The sequence below is a fragment of the Bacillus rossius genome, chromosome 6, assembly GCF_032445375.1.
Source record: "Bacillus rossius redtenbacheri isolate Brsri chromosome 6, Brsri_v3, whole genome shotgun sequence".
NCBI lineage: Eukaryota > Metazoa > Arthropoda > Insecta > Phasmatodea > Bacillidae > Bacillus > Bacillus rossius.
The window spans coordinates 34,973,253-34,990,888 of NC_086334.1; the positions used below are offsets into that span (position 1 = coordinate 34,973,253).

The 17,636-nt window shown below is 39.6% G+C and overlaps 1 protein-coding gene across 2 annotated transcripts in view; it reads left to right on the forward strand.

Annotated features, from left to right (window-relative positions):
* LOC134533022 (ADAMTS-like protein 4) overlaps positions 1–17,636 on the forward strand; it is a 359,582-nt gene that overhangs the window by 307,039 nt on the left and 34,907 nt on the right. For both annotated transcript variants that reach the window (XM_063370161.1, XM_063370162.1), the window contains one exon: positions 14,197–14,401. In XM_063370161.1, the coding sequence (XP_063226231.1) occupies positions 14,197–14,401 (205 nt within the window). The remainder of the gene's footprint in view (positions 1–14,196; positions 14,402–17,636) is intronic.

Consider the following 17,636-nt stretch of genomic DNA (forward strand, 5'->3'; position numbering starts at 1 on the left):
ACCTGTCTCGAGACCCGAGCGAACCCTGCGTTCTTTCACTGGGGGAAGATCGATCCAACACAATTCTTCGACGTAAGCCTTTGCTGTTTTACGGAGGTATTGACAACACAGAGGGGAAAAAACCTGGAAACCAGTTGCCAAGAAACCGTATGTAATACTACAACTTTGTAACTTACAACATTTGGCTGTGGTTATTTTTGCATATATGAAATAATACGTTTTTCGAGATAATACTATTTCTCAAGAAAATATTTTGATTTGATATTTAAGTCAAACATAAATTTTTTAAACCATGGGAAATATAATCGTATATTTAACAATTGGGCTTCATTTGGTTTTGTTAACCTTATTAATGTGCACTGTTAATACTGCAAAGCTAATCAGGGAACGGTTTAAAAACAGTTTTAACTATTGAGGTACTGGGACAACACAAAGTCCGGATAGGAATACTATTTCAGTATTACTGTGAACACTATTTTGTAGTGATACATTTGTTTTTATGTAAATGTACAAATTCACAAATATCAGTAATTTTACTTGAATATATCTGTTACATTTACAAATAAAAATTACAGTCTAAAGATGAATAGGGCTATACGTATGAATACGTGGAGGACAAGCCCATTTCTACTGATGAAAATCGTTTACATTTGTAAATAAATCAGAGGATTCTGTGGAAGGAATTTATTCAGAAAAAATAATTTCAGTAGGTACAGACGTTCACAGTAGCCCGTTAACGACGAGGCAGCTTTAACATGAACAGTAAATTCAATAAAACAAAACTCTGTTCTACATAGTGATGCACAGATGAACCCATGATAATAAACAGATTAACTGGCCGACACAACAACTCGGACTAGCACAGTATTATATCTATGGCGAAAGATTGGCGGCGTTTCGGCAACTGGCATCTGCTCTTCTGCGCTAATCATTGCTACTCAGTTCACCGTCGAAAATAAATTCTTGAAGCGCTATGTGCGATTGAGTTTTTCGTGGTGTCTTTCCAACCGTTCGTTGATGGACGGTTTAATTGGTTCTACGCTTAGTGGGTCTTACTTATACTAAGAGAAAATTTGCGGACAACTTTCAGTCTTCTCTGTTGTCCAGTATCTGTGATTTTATATAACATTAAACATGTCAGTTTTGTTTACATATCGTCGTAATATATCATACTTCGTTTTTACAATGAAATTTTCACGTAAAAGTATATGCGATATTAAGTTAAAAGATGAAGTAGATAATTCAATAAAAACAGAATAAGTAATACGTGCATTTCAAAAACTATCGCATCTGTCAGGTAACTTGTCGAAAACATTGAGATATTTTAATTTCAATGTGTTTTTTTATTTGTTAAGTGTCAAACAACAGCTAACATAAGATTTACTAAAATAGAGACAGTCCCCAGAACGGTGTCGAACAGATTCGCAGTTCTCGCTCGTTCGTGAAATTTCATGGGCGGATATAAAAATTATTTTGAGATAATGTTTTTTACGAATTAAAATAGTTTAAATATTGCTTTCGTGACCTAACTAACCCTTAATTTTAGTTACGATCACTTAGACGTGCGAAAAAAAAAACCTCTCTAAAATAAAATGAACAATTTTTTCCGAAAATATCATTTATTTGACAAACATAACGTAACCTAAGTTTAAATTTTACAGCAGCAGATAATCAGAAGTTGCGCGAACGCAGTATTTTTAGACGTCTGAGTAGGGTTCAGTAAATTTTAGGTTTATCTTATTTTTTAACAGCTGCAGTAGTTTTCGAATAACTAACACAACTTATTTTGTTCGATAAATTATTTTCAAAAGCATGCAAGCGAATGTATGTAAGTGTATCATGTGCGTGTATCCGAGTGTGAAAGCATGCGAAAGAGTGAATGGGATAGTGAGCAAGTACGCTAGTACGCAACTAGGAGATTGTTCTATAATGCATACTTGCCTTCGAGAGCTACTGTTGTCATCTATTTTCAGCAAATAATTGATAGCTAAGAATGTCACACCCGAAGTTCACAACTGTAAAAAAAACATGTATGGTGACGAATAACCTGCAAAGAGTCTTGCAGTTATCTGACTCTCTACTTTATTTGCAGTGTGTCACCCCTTGTTTTCGTTACACTATTTATGACGTCATTGCCTCACTTTATCTGATCGGCTGTATAGAAGATTGACTTCAAAAAAAACGAAAAGTTTGTATGACTTTTATCTGTACCAAAATTTTTGGTGACGGCAAAATCAATTTTTTGTGTCCAAAAACCCGGTTTGTTGGTAATCATTAAATTTTACTATCGCTAATATACTGAATTTTTGGCACAGTGAATGTTGTCTACGACCATGCTACAACACTGTTTTGTTTCAGTGCGTCGTTACCATGGAATACCGTGCGGCTTACGGTTCCTCCGTTTCGAAGAACACGCGGTGGCTTTAGAGACTCGCAGGACAGGAATATTATCCACGCCATCACGGAGTTTCAAACGAACACCCAACAGCAGTGCCAAAAGCTCTGGGGGGGGGGGATTTTCGAAGGGACGAGGGGTCACCCCGCGGCCGGCGAAATCCCCTGTGGGCGGAGCTTTCCAAAGAGTCGTGAAACACCAAGAAGCTGTGAAATTTTACTGTCGACGGCCGTCGAGGTATTTCCATCAGCTTTACAATTTGGAAGGGGGGCTGGCCGAGCGTATCTCAGGGGCGTCTTGGAAGCCGTATTTCGAAATCAGAATGAAGTATGTTTAGGGAAACCAACATTGTGTACAGATACACCTACCGGTCTGTTTTAGTAGACAGTGGGACAGCGATTAAGCTGGGTTGGATGAAACTGTTACAAAAATATCTGCTGTAAATCAGTGAAATTTCACTGGGATACTTTGATGTAGAATTCGCAACTTTTTTTTTCAGTGAGTTCCGCTGATTCTTACCAGTTACAATAGTTTCACCTCAAGACTGTGCTGGACATTTAAGCTGTCATAAGCGATGTTGTATGATGTTCTCTGTGCAGATCATTCGGTTGCTGGTACAGAGTTTTGTGGCAGCTATACCTTGTAAAGCAACTAAAGCTGTTCTGAACGGATATTTCTCTTTTGATTTTGCTTAAGAAGTATTGTAAAACTATACGCCCTTCTTGGTACGTGTCGAGTGTCTCGGATGAACTCTGCACGCGGCAGAACTTCGACGGTCGCGCAGGTCAGAAACGTTGTACATCGCCGCCCGACATTTTGCAGAATATAGATGGAGAAAACAATCTCATGAAGGCGACCACGCGTGGAACAAAAAAAGACCCTTTTATACGCTACTGAGAGGCACTGCAGCGAGTCAAGTGAAATGATTACTGTAATTTTAAAATCTTGAAGAGGCCTGCTCATCGCAACTCCTTCCGTCAAAAATCAGAACCAAACATACTTGTGGCTTAGTGATCATACCAACAATTCCACACACACAAAATTGTGCAGTTTGATTGTAAAAATAAATCACTTACCGCCAAGCTAATACCTTCAAAGAACATTTTAACGCCCAGCAAACGTAACCTCACACATTTGACAGGACATTTAAATATGTGACCGTTTTGTCTTCGTAAACCTACTGTGTTCATATGTGTTGTCCAGAATACCTCTTGTCGTCTGTCGCTGTATTGTCAAGGTGGTTTTGGTCTGTTTTTTTTTCTTGGTTTTGTTACAACTGTTTTGTCTTTATCAGTCCTCTGTGTTCGTATGAGCCGTGAATGTTTTTTCCGACTAATTCCTTCCACGGAATTATGAATCTGTTTTTGGTTTTCTTTTCCTTTGAACACTTGAAATGGTTTGATTTTGGCACGTTTTTCTCTGTGTTTGTGTATTCATCTTACTGGTCATTTCTTGTGGCCCCTCTACGACATACAGTGAAAACGAGAAAAGGCATATGTCCACTAAAAACATGTGTTAAAATCAGTCTTCCACATTGCAGGAATCGTTCCAAGAACGTATGTAACTACATTTCGGAATTTTCAGTTAATGTTTAGGATACGTAAGCACACATTCGCGTCAGGTAGCGTCTCACTTAAATTACGCGTATAAAACTGAAGCATGAGGATTTTTAAACGTTTTATTTTTTCGGGGGGAAATATATAAATAAACATAGGCTCGCGTGTTTTGTTTGGCGGGCGCCTCGTGTCACCGGGTAACGGCACATGGACGCCTGTTAGCGACGTCGCTCTCGTCCACGCCTCGTCAACCCGTCGTCAGCTTGCCGTCCCACGACGCATCCGTGCCATTATTATCCCTAGAAAACAAGTCTTACGTACTTTTAAGAAAGATTCCTTTGGAAACCATTTGCCAATAAATTGTTTGTAACACTACAAGAAAGATATTGTAATGCAATGGCTATATGTAGCTATTTTTGCATGCATGAGATACGTTTTTAAGAGATAATACTGAGTATTTCTTACGAAAATTGGCGCATAATTTTATATTTTAATTTACGTTTCATTCAAGCATAATTTTTTCTTAAACCATGCAAAAAGATAATCGAATATTCAACAAAACGTAGTTTTAGATTCTGACGTCTTATTAGAATTTTTTTTCGCCGTTGGCCAATTTAAAAGATTTATTTAATTAATTTTTTTATTTATATTAGATCGCTATCGTAATTGACTCATACCAATATTAGTTTAGACGTTTGATGGAAGGCTTCACTATTATTAATTACGAATTACGGTTGGTTCGAAGTTAAAATAATCACTTCTGGAAGGTCTGGTGTGTTTCGATATTCCTAAGCGCAATGTGTCATTAAACCGCATGACAAATTTAACATTGTCAACGTTCTTTTTCGTAGGGAAATTCGTGCGTTACTTTAATTGGAATTGTGAAACTATTACAAATATATATATGAGCCATGTATAAGCTAATTGTAAATTTTATATCCATAAAAAGATACAACAATTAGCTAACACGTAAAAAAATAAGACAATATTTAAAGACATATTTTAAAATAAATAACTGCATTTTCTGGCAGGAAAAATTTCCGAAAGGTGTTACTAGCGTAAAATCTTTTGGACACAGGTGAAATCAATTGTTTGCATTCAGTAAATTATTTGATTGTGTGGAAAGGTTTGGTTCGGTTCGCAACAGATCCTCTACTTAGCCTCCTCGATGAAGGTGGCCGCCTGAATATGTGAATGTGCTCTCAAAGCGCGGGGCCGCTAAGGGCGAGATTGGCTCGCGCATCACACGCTTCTTCGCCTCTACGTGCCAGGCACCGAAATGGGGCGCAGTCTTCTTGTTGGCAACGCACCTCTATGGGGATTTAGGGGGGTGACCCTGTAATTTTAAGGTGGAATATTAAAGACTGCAATTCCCTATACCATTACAATACTATGTTAAGAATTTACAATACCTTGAAACCTCTGGTAAATCACCTGTTTTATCCTTTTTCACTTGCATAAAAAAAGAACATGGAACGAAAATAATCTATATAAGTGCAGTGGCTCTTGAATTCTATTCGTAATTGGACACTATCCAGAAATCTTGAGCGGTTTGTAAATAGCGTGGCAAGTCTTCTTAGCCCTGCGCGCCGTTTGGCGACCTAGTCAAATTAATATCCTATGAGATAAAATAAGAAAATGTTTCAGTTCGGTGCTCGGTGTTGTAGTGCTTGTCAGCAGCTGCTGCCTCACAGCCCGTTGGTTAGCGGCTCGTCTGTCCGTCGACAGGGTGGCTAACGAGCGGTAGTTAGCAGCGGCGGCGAAGGAGCATCCTGCAGACGTGTTTGTGCGTGTGAGTGTGGCCGTCGACACGCCTCCTTGCTCTAACCGCCAATCAGCGAGGAGCGACGAAGGACAAGCTGTCGGCGAACGACACGTAGCCCTCCAGACCTATTTCACTAGACTGAGAAAAAAAATATGCAGCAGTAACAAAATTTTGGCACCCACGGCCCATAACAAACTGCTAATTCCGATGGAGTGTTGTTAGTAGTGTAGTTCAGTAGGTTCTGGGGCAACGTATTTCTTATGAGCCTACGATTTAGTGGCTTGCGCTTTTTTTGTGGCTTGTCTTTCACGATCATTCGGGTTTGTTCGGACGTATCCGTCGCTTGATGTCTAGGATCGGAATATCGTTGTCGGTGTCGTACAACTGTTCCCTGCATCTTATGGAAGAGTTATAAACTGTGATTTTAAATGTTTCGTTGGGGGTACTGAAGTTTGGCCACCCCTGCCTTATAAACATTTTACAGAATTGTTTTGTTGTCGTTTCAACTTTAAAAAATCTTCCTTTTTTTTACCAAATGTTGTCCACGAGCTTACCTAAACACTCAGTAACCAACTCAGTAACTGCAGATTATACATACCCTGGGTTATATATAAAGGAGGAAATCACTACACATCAATCATTTTAAAAAAGCAGGTATCAACTGAAAAAAATATCGGCATTTCTAATTTAATGTTTAATTAGATATTGTTGCTGAGTATTTTGAAATATGTCACTTATAAAAGTAATTTTTAAAAAAAATAACCTATCTTCTTAATATTTGCTTTAGGCTATAAGACACAGAGGGTTATATACTCTTATCTAATTTAGCATGAAGAATAATAACCTCTTTGAGCTTACTCTGGGAGATAATTTTTCCTCTTTGAATACTGTGTTCAATCCTACCATTTTTGATAACGTCCCACTTTTTTGGCATACCATATAGCAATGCTAAGTGTGTGAACTTTACAAAACATGGTAGAATAATTTTTTTCTATAACATGCCTTATAAACATTGGGTATAGATACTGAAAAATAAATGAAGTAGGATAAATATAGTTTTTTTGATTTACACACAATCTGCTCACAGGAGGGAATTTTTTTTTTTTTTTACTTGATCCACTTACATGTCCTGGACAGTTCCCTCTCCCTATCTCTTTGCAAATGCGTAGTTGGTGTTGCGTTGAGCCAAACGGCAAGTGCACAGCTGGTCCGCAGAGAGCATCCCTGACATCAATCAGGCGCAGGGTCAGTAACGAGCGGCACCGCTGCCGGCCGCGATTGCATCGCCCCGCGCGCCAGTGGACGCGCGTGTGTGTGAGTGAGTGGTAATTCCGCGTGACCCCTGGAGACCTGCTAGGGCTTCCATCGCACCAGCGACCAGCAGCGCTCTCCCCGGCGGTCGAGGACCTCCCAGCTGCACCAGCGGACGACACGCGTGACCCGTGAGCGCTGCGGTCTCTGCAGTTGTTCCTCCCGCGGCGGCAGGGCCGGTGCAAGGTAAATTGGCGCCCTAGGCGAAAAACCTTAATTTCCCCCCCCCCCCTACCCGGGCCGGACACCCCAAAAAAATTTTCCTTACCTCAAAATACATCACGTAAGCCTAAGATTTTGTCAACAATCGAATGTAAGCAGGCTTGTGTTTTTTTTTTTTTTTTTTACCTTTTTACTTATTACAAATCATAAACAGGTTACCGTGGACTTTAAATAATTACTTATATCAATATAAACATTCCAAACTGTTACAAAAATCCATTTTCATCTAGTTTCAATAATCGTTAAACATATTATATCAGCTGTTATGTGTCGTGCTGCGCCGCCCCCAGCTACTTGGCGCCCTAGGCGGTTGCCTAGTTCGCCTGTATGGACGCACCGGCCCTGCGCGGCGGATATTCTTAACGACCGACATTCGCTGTTAAGTATCGCAGTAAATTAACGTATTTTGGAACGTAGAATCCACCTCTTAAGATAACTGGATATTTGTAGAAACTACACCGTATCTCGACATCCTGACTTTGTTTCAAGATTTAAAAAAAAAAAAAAAAAACACGCGTGGGAGGAATAAGGGTATTGTTGCAGGAGACTTACCAAGTTTTTGAATCTTTTGATTAACATACCAAGATTATTCTTGTGTATTTGTGTTCAAAGTAAGTGAACATAGAACGAACAAGGCTTTATATTATTTACGAAGTTCTCTGGATCTCTTGCAACCAGCTTTTTTTTTTTTTTTTTTTTTTTTTTTGTAATTATAAGGTGAAAATTTATAACAGCGTGTCGTCAGAGACCGCTGGGAAAACCCATCTGAAAAAGACATTCGCCGACGCCGGGTTGAACTCGAAATGTTAGTGCGCGTGATTTAAGATAATGTCCGGAGCGCCTCCCTCGGTTCCGTTGCAGAACGACGCGGCTCCAGCTTCGAGCCGAGGAGAATTGCTGTTTTTGGACCAGATCGATGAGTTCCAGTTGATCGGGGGCTGTCCCGGCGAATACAGAAGTCCTCTTAGAATACTTAGTCAAGCATCGAGCTTGAAGAGTAGATGCTATCTAGCTTTTTCAAGTTGTGCGTATCCACCCACAGTCCATAGGGACCAACACGGTACAACGATTTTGTAAAAAATCATGTACTAAATAACTCTTAGCGCTCGGTGTTGATGCTACAAACGAAATCATGCATTATTGATTTTCATATACTGTAGAGTTCATAAAATGTTAATTATTTAAAACGAGTGAAATTACAAATAAAATTGTTTATTAGTTTTAGTTTTTCAACTCCTCGTGAATATTCAAAGGCTGTATCTAACGTATTTTGAAATGGTAATGATTCAGTTGCGTAAATGAATTTCTGGTGTTTTTACACCGATTCTCAGACCAACAGCAGTTCAATTCTGAAGTTTAGTTAGAAACATTTAATTGACTGAAATAAATTATTCTGCTTTAGAGTGTTTTGCCTCTTAAGGATGCTTACATTTTTACTTTTGGAATCATCATCGTCGTAATGATCATTTTCAAGCCTTATTATACTGTATTTGATGTTTAAGCACTCTTGACATAATTATTCTGTATTTGTATGGTTACCTATCGTGAATGGTGTACTTGCCCTTCAACACCGGTGTCCAAACCCTGAATTTAGTTTTCCATGGCTACCAAAAATCACTCATATAAAATTCTAAGATATTTTCTTTACAATGAAAATGGTTGAATTATATCTGTAATTTATGGGTTTTGGTCTTTAATACATCCTTCGACTGCGCTGTTGATTAGACGTAAGATTAATTAAATTATTATTTTTTACTCAACGCAATCACATTGTTCCAATTGTTACACAGTCATAAAAAATTTACATTTAACGAAATTTCCTGTCTTGAATTGATTAAAATTTTGAGCCAAAAATCTTAAGTGTAATTTCCAAGATGCAATGCAACTTATGTAAAAGTAAGTACCCCAAGCTGTAGCGATAATTCTCTTTCAGCTAAAACAGCCAAACAAAAATTCGAGGGGGCATGGATAAAGAGAAAGGTAGTTCGACCAGTAAGTGACACTACTACGCCAATATTTTGATACTATTTGTGATCTGAGTGTGAATGAGCTTGTCTGGCATCAGCATTTGACTCTAGATAGTCCGTGAGTCGTGTCATAGATATAATAAAAAAAAATTCCAACTCTTCCAAGAGTCCTCGCTTCGCAATGAACGACAGACATTCACTGTTAAGAATCACAGTAAATTAACGGATTAAGCGTTCTTCGTAACTTAAGATAACTGGATATTTGTATAAACTTCACCGTATTTCGAATTTCTGAATTTGTTTTAAGAGTAAAAAACGCGTGGGAGAAATAAGGGTATTGTTGCAGGAGTCTTGCCAAGTTTTTGAATGTTTTGATAACATACCAAGATTGTTCTTGTTCATTCGTGTTCAAAGAAAGTGAACTTAGTGCATGTCAATTTACGAAGCTGGCTTCATATGTTAGGAGGATCTATTGATAACTTGTAACCAAGAGTTTTTTTTTGTAAATTTAAGGTGAAAATATATAAAAGCATTCCGTCAGAGACTGATGTGAAAACCCATCTGGAAAAGACATTCAGTTCGCGGTTTTGTAGTCCGCGAGATATCGCTGGAGCGATGTTCGAATTTCCCTCGCGCCTACCGCAAGCACCGCCCATCGAACTCGACGATGGCCTTGGGGCATTCTCTCCGGAAGCCTAATGGGCGCGTCTGTCTTCCGCAGCCGCCATTCTCCCGTTCGTTCCCTCGGGACCGAACCCTGTGGGTCCTGTACACTCAGGCGCAGAAGTAGCGGCACATTCGGGAAATGTGGCAGGGAGCCTGGAAGCTGCTGCGACATTGCACGCGCCGTTGTTCCGAGGATGTCCAAACGTCACTGAATCATCTGAGTTAAAGATGTCACTTCCCATTATATTTCACTCCCCTATGGGAAAACAGGCACGCTCGGCGGTCTGGTTTTCGTGTCGTTGAACACTTAACCTGGGACCGGAGTGAGTTGGTGTAGTGAAGTTGAGGTTAAACCACGGAGTAGCAACATGGTTGGACTTTGGTTCGATTCCTGCTCCGTCCGACCCTGTTTCGGTACATCTACAAACCATGGTTTCCCGAACTCTCTGCACAGATGGCAGCACCGTTTTTATACACTTTTCCGTTCCACGCAACTTCCGTTACATTCACGAAATCACTCCTGCTAAATAACCATATACCGAGAGCTAAGATGTTAAACATAAAAATGTTCCTCTTTTTTTTTAACCTGCCATTTGCTTTTGCAACAGAAAATTTTAGTTGTCTGTAAAGTCGGTTTACGGACGATAGTTTAACGTGACAACGTCATAAAAAAAATGAAATGATTGCATAGTTTTATGAATAAAATTGAATCATTTTTATTGAATTATTACTATTTTGTATGGATACAAAGAAGGAGTGAAATGAAATATACAATTTAAATCATAAATTTACTTTTATTTGCACTCATTAATTCAAATATGTTTATTACTTTAACGAAGAGATTATTTTAACTATAACTTTTATACGTGTTTGCTATTTAACTTCTTCCAACTGTGTTATTCTGTTCAAGATAGGACGATGATAGGAAAAGTAGGAAACGAATGGGAGTGTTTCAAGTTTAATGTGCTTTGAAAAAGTCAAATCTATGGTTGTTCCAATCGAGTGGAAAAGAGCTAGATGCGGCGCAAGCGTACAATGTGCGTAAAGGGACACAGCGTAACGGGACAATGTGCGTATCGGGACACTTTTTCGTGCGTGTAGTCGGCGTTCATCGATTTATTAGACGTTGTCACGTTAAAAAAAGGTCCGAAGATGCAGTGATGCGGTTTATTCGTGTGTCTGGCTCCGTGCCGGTGTATGTTTGGTTTCTCGCGCGAGGCAGGCGGACGTACGTCTGGACTGGACTGCTGTGTGTCCGAGGCGCGGCGCGGACGGACAGCTTGTAATCCAACTGTCCGCAGCGCGCTGAAAGACCTCGCTGTGATCGTGAGACTCCGGGGAGATTACGTACGGGAGTCGGCCGCGAGGGGTGGGGGTAGTGGGGGTGGGTGGTGGAACAGGGATGAAGAGGAACGACCACCAAACCACAGGGTGGGTGAGGAGGACGACCCCCGGACATTCGAGTAATAAGCGCACGGATCCCAGCCCTGATAAAGGTCCATCCCCGCGCAGCCCAGTGAAAACCTGAAGCGCGTGCTGTACAGCGCGTATGTTCCTTAGATTTGCGGTGTGTATGTTAATCATGGCGGTTAAGATGAAAGGCCGTTGATGTGTACAATTTTTACCGTGTTAATTCTCTGAAGTCTAAATAAGAACATCACCTCTATCTGCATAAAAGAACAATTTCTGGTTATAATGAAGTTTAACTTCAATTCATTGCAGGTGTGTTGGTATTGTGGTTTTTTTTATCAGTATTCACTACTTGATGGCATCAAGCTATTAAACAAATCTGTAGCATATTATCCTTTACGCAGCTACAATTTGTTTTGCTATCCAATTACTAGCCGGTTGACTTAAACTTCAGTACAGACATCCAATCCAAACATAGACTAATAGGCCTACCTCCATAACTTAGGCACGTCAGGGAGCTATTAGTCCATGGAGAGGGTGTATGTTCCAATTAATTTTTAATAATCAGTTTACGCATTAAATTGCAATTAAAATGAAATGAAAATTTTAAAATCTTCTACTAACATTATTGTTTACAGCTCATCCCACTAGAATCGCTTATCATCACTTCTATCGCTGATTTTTCGACGACTTTCCTTTATTGCTGTAGGTTTACTACGGTATTTTCTAATACCACCGTGATTTTAATGGACATTTGCTATATTTACAATGATACTAGTGCTGTCCTTGTTTCAGTGTGCTCTTTTGCGAAATATCAGAAAATGCCTAGGCACAGCTGTATAATTTAACGAAAAAAGTTTTAAATTTTCACAAAAGGACTGTGTGGTTTACCCTGTTGTCTACTTTGAATGCCATCGGCATACAGTTTATTAGCAATGGCGTTTGTAAAAAAAAGTCTTAAATCAATGTTGCCCATTGAAAGAAGATTTCAAAGAACTTATGTTTAAGAACTGGAAAAATTGGCTGGTTTTGATGACATTCAGGGTATACTACACTCCCCTGTATACTGGGACAGATAATGCCTGTTTATTTGCTGCTGATTGTGTTTGCCTGTGATTCGACTATTTATAAAAAAAATATATATTCGGTTTGGTTTTACGATCCATACTACAGCTATAAGCCATTTACAGAATGACACAAAAAAACATAAAACCATACATTAACAGCCAAAACAAACAAATTACACAAAAAACTTAAAACTAGCATACAATTTAAGATATAAATAAAGTGACAATAGACGCGACAACATAATACACAGACAGACACACCGATGTAAAAAAATTCGTAAGAACCATCATTTTTTTAATTATTTACAGCCTATCAACTTTATGCCAGTTAAAAAAGATTTAAAAAAAGCAAAAATTGTATATTATTATGGTTTGAATTACTTTATTAAATATTTCACAGCTTACTCAACATTACGACCTGAATACAAGTATATATTTTAATTATATCAATAAAATATATAAAATCATATAGTTTTAAAATATCTTGTAAGTATTACAGTTTTTAAAACATATATATGTTTAAGCTATTCTGTTTACTTATATTAAATGTGTCATTTTTCTACTATTATAATATGGCATTTTAAGCCGAAATGCAATATTAACGTTGAGGAATCGAAAATGGATTTAAAAAAAGAGCAATTAATGAGAAATGGTGCATTTTTCGTAGAACGTCAGATGAAAAGAGAATTGGTTTTATAATAATTAGATAATAATGTGGTATAGTCTTTGTCCCGAGTCTTCCAGATGAAAAGCTGAAAGGTGCACAGAGAAAAAGGTTTGTTTGAATCAAACAAATATTTTTTTATGTATGGCGAAACAAATATTTACTTGGTGGAACAAAATATTTTGTTATTTTAACTAAAACTCAGTAAGTAACAAAAACAAATTTGTTACAACTAACCAAATATACGTTTCAGTTGACAAAATCATTTTTTTTTTTGTCAACAGAATCTTTCCAACTGCAAAAAACATTTTTGTTTGAATTAACAAAATATATTTATTTCGCCATGTATGGTTTGTGGTTCTCCATGCAGGTGTTCTTTAGGTTGTTTAGCCTTCTGGCAAAGGTCACATGCAGATGTCACTCTGGCCGAAGTCTTTAGCGTGTTAGGCCAATATAATTGTCTTTTCAATGTTCCCTAACAATTTACTAGATCCTACGTGACCTATACTTTGGCGAACCTCCCAACAAATTCGAAGCTGTAGGCGGGTGGGAAATTACTGGTTTCCCGATAATCTTCAAACCTCCTATTGCCTATGGCAAGCAAAACTAAGGGATCGTCCATTAATCACGTGAGGCTCGAAAAGGAGGGGGTGGGGGTGGTTTCGGAAAAAATCACGAAATATCACAAGGGGGGAGGAGGGGTGTAGAGAGATATCACGTGTATTTATTTTTTTTCACGCGATTTCTACTACTAAACCGAAAATGCGACGCGTGACCTCGACTCGCCGTAGCCAGGCAACAATATCCCCGCCCGGCTCGGCTTGACCAGTCGCCAGCAAGACTGTGATTTTGGCGCCGAATATACATGCTGTGCTTAATTTTCCACAATTAAATTAGATTATACCTAAAGATATTTAAAGATAATATTCTGAAATTTAAAAAAAAAAAAAAATTTGTACTGAAAAAAATACACGTGATATGTTGGGTGGTGGGGTGGGGGGGGGGTAGTCTAAAACCTCACCACAAATCACTAGGGGAGGGGAGGGGGGGTTAAAAATTTGCTAAAAAAAAACATCACGTGATTAATGGACGACCCCTAACTCTCGGTGTGTGTGTGTGTGTGTGGGTGTATTGTGCGCAAGTGCTGAGACGGCGCCGGCGCCTTGTCCGCAGCACGTGGGCTGCGACGGAGTGGTGGGGTCGGCACGGAGGGCGGACGCGTGCGGCGTGTGCGGCGGCGCCAACAGCACGTGCCGCCTCGTGTCGGGACTGTTCACGATGGCGCGCCTGCCCGAGGGCTACAGCCTGGTGGCGCAGCTGCCGCGCGGCGCCTGCAACCTCACCGTCCAAGAGATGCAGCCGTCCGCCAACTACCTGGGTGAGCGACCATCCCCTCTCCCCCCCAACCTTGCCGGGACTCGGTCCTGGACGCGTTCCGGTTCCCCGACAAGTAGAGACCTGCAAATTTCGCGGATTCATTCGGCGATGGGCTAGAATTCAAACACATAATACCTCTTAGATAATTTTTTGCTATTGGCTTACTGTTCACCTGGACGAATCTCAACCAGTTATAAACCCCTCAAACCAAAGAAGGATCGAATCACAGACAAACCAGCTGAGACGACTTTACAAGTCGGCGGCCAATGAACTTGAGTTATTTGCCCGAGTGTACAGGGGTATGTGCAGTCTATCCTGAAGGCCATCGAAACCGCGAATTTTGCAGGTCTCTACCAATAAGTAGGGACCGGAAAAAATCGCTGGTTCCATGACCTCCAGGATGAACTTTATAGTTCTGCGTACACTCGGTCAAATGCCACCCTCTCATCGGCTGCTGTCTTGTGGAAGGTGTCCCAACGTAGCGGCCTGTGATTCGATACAGCTACGGTTGAGTGTTTCTCACTGGCCCGGAGTCATCCAGGTGAGCTGTGAGCCAATAGCAGAGGCAGCACTAAGGTATAACTATTTGAATTTCAGGCTGTCGTGAAATGAATCCGCAAATTTTTCCGGTCTCTGCCAATAAGTAGAGACCGGAAAAATTCGCGTATTAATTTCGTGATAGGCTGAAATTCAAACATGTGTACAATTCTGCTGGTTCTGTTATTGGCTCGCAGTATTAACTGGAGCTCTCTGGACCAATGAGAGACTATCGAACAATGAAGCGTCGAATCACAAGCTACCCAGTGGATACGCTTTATAATTTAGTACCCAATGAACACGCGTGTTTACTTGAGAAATGCAGAGGATAATGGAGGCTATCCTATAGGTAAATGAATCCGAGAATTTTTGCGGTCCCTACCAATAAGGCAGTGCTGATTCGCTACCTCACACGGATGTCCTGGAACACCGCCCTAAAAATTCCAATTAAATACAATTTTTTTTGTAAACACGTCATTGCAGTTTTGCACTGTTTTCCATGGAAAAAAATTCAAAAATTCCAAATAAGGCATAAAAATGAAAACATCAATTCACAGAGAACCAGCTTAAATCAGCTGATGTCGAACAGATGGGTCCAACGATGGAACTAAACAGGTATTATGGAAAACACAATAACTACAGCACAAGAATTCCGTGGAATTTCTTATTTTGCATTCTTTCAATTATTTCTATGGCAAACGGTGCAAAACTACAATGATGTATGTCCGAAAAATTATAGTAAATCAAAATTCCTCATTGCACGAATCATTTAAAGTGCGAACTAAAATTCCAACTGTTATAACATTCGACACTTTCCGTAACTTTCCCATGGTAAGCATGCAGTACTCTGAGCCTTAAACGAAACTATCAACCAAAGAAGTATCGGATAACAATCAACCCTGTTAACACATCTCTCAGGTAAGAAGTCAATGAACATGGGTTATTTACTTGAGCTTGTAGATGACTGTAAATTCTGTCCTAGAGGTCATTGAATCCGCAAATTTTACAAGTCTCTACCCATCTTTGGTCACACTGTCAGCACTTCTCTCGCGCTTCACAAGTCGTAGCAGCCTTGCGCTCTCTTCCAGCTGAGTTTCCAACTGTCATTGGCCAGCTCTCGTATTGGTTGCAACGAATGATATTTCATTGGTCTTTGAGACAGTTCTACCGTAGTTTGAGCAATTGACTTTCTACTCGTAAGTATCATTAATTTCTACGTGAATAGTGTTAAAAAACACATGGACTTAAAATGTTAGATTAATAAGTCTAATTAATTTTTGATATGTAAACATATTTTTTTTTTAAATGTCAAAGGGACTTATAGACTTTGAGATATACATTATAAGTGTAGTTTATGTTCGATTGGAGTTATTATTTTCATTTATTCAACTACAGATCTAGATTTAACATCATGACTTAAAGTAATAAATAGGCAGAAGCAGATAAGAGGTATTATCAAAGGCAACGTGTGGAATAAACGGCAAAAGAGCCGCCAAAAAATGCAATGTTTTCACTTCTGTCACGCGTGGACTCCATGCATACATTTTTTTTATTATGTTTCACTCCAAGCTTAACATAGCTCAGTGATAAAAAAAACATTCTCGCTTTGGAGAAACGCGTCGCCACTTATTAATAGATATAAAATATAATTTATTAACCAAACAAATAAAATCTCCCAAAAATATTTAAAGACAGTAGTTTTAGTGAGTATAAAATTTTTACGAAAGCTGCGTGATAATTTAATTTAGTAACATTATTGTCTAATTTAATCTCTTTAAAGGACATTTTGTGTTTTTATTTTCAGTTTCTGTGCTGGTGAAATCATCACACGCCGCGCGTTTATTATTTTATAGCTCAGTAAGTGCCGCGTGGCGGTGTGTGAACGCCATGACACTCCATCTTACGCTTGGGGTGAAATAGACCGCGCAGGCCCGGATCTGATGGGTGGACTGTTCTTTTTTTTTATTTTAGTTGCGTGTTAGAGTATGTATTCAAAAATATATATATACGCATTTGTTTGCTACCTCTGCCAAGAGCTAATACAAAGTTTTCTTCTGGATCCGAGAAATGGGAGGGGGGAAGTAGTAGTGCCGCCCATGAAACGTTCATAGATTTATAATTCCAGCCGCCTTTGAAAGGCGGCCGGACGTATTTCTGTCGTCGCGGCAGTTATGGTGGGTGTGGGGGGGGGGGGGAGGACCAGAAGATGTCGGAAAAGGACTCGCCATCAAAGAGGCACTGGCCGCAATCGCTTGGGAGTAAACATCCCCCGTCGCGCTTTGGTCATAAAAGAAAAAAAATTGATGTGGACGTAAGCGTCGGAGATATTTGTCGCCCGCCTGCGCGCACGTCCCAAAACATCTGCATGAATTTGTCGGCGCGGGAGAATCCGTGGGAGGCTGAGGACGCTGATAAGCTTAGGGGCCTTCTGCGAAAACCAACAACCTCATAAGAATCATTAACATCACAAATATATTGTTACGACCTCTTAAGGGATAGACAAATTACGTTTTACTACAGTTTTATTTATTACTAATATTTACATTAATAAAAAATAATTGTGCTTAAAAATGTCCGATCACAAATCACTGGCACTTAAAAATGTTTATTCTCACACCACTCAATGCTTGTCAGTTCGCACTCGTCTTTGAAGCTAGGCTCAACAGTGGTTAGCCCCTTACCTCGCGCCTGTCCACAAA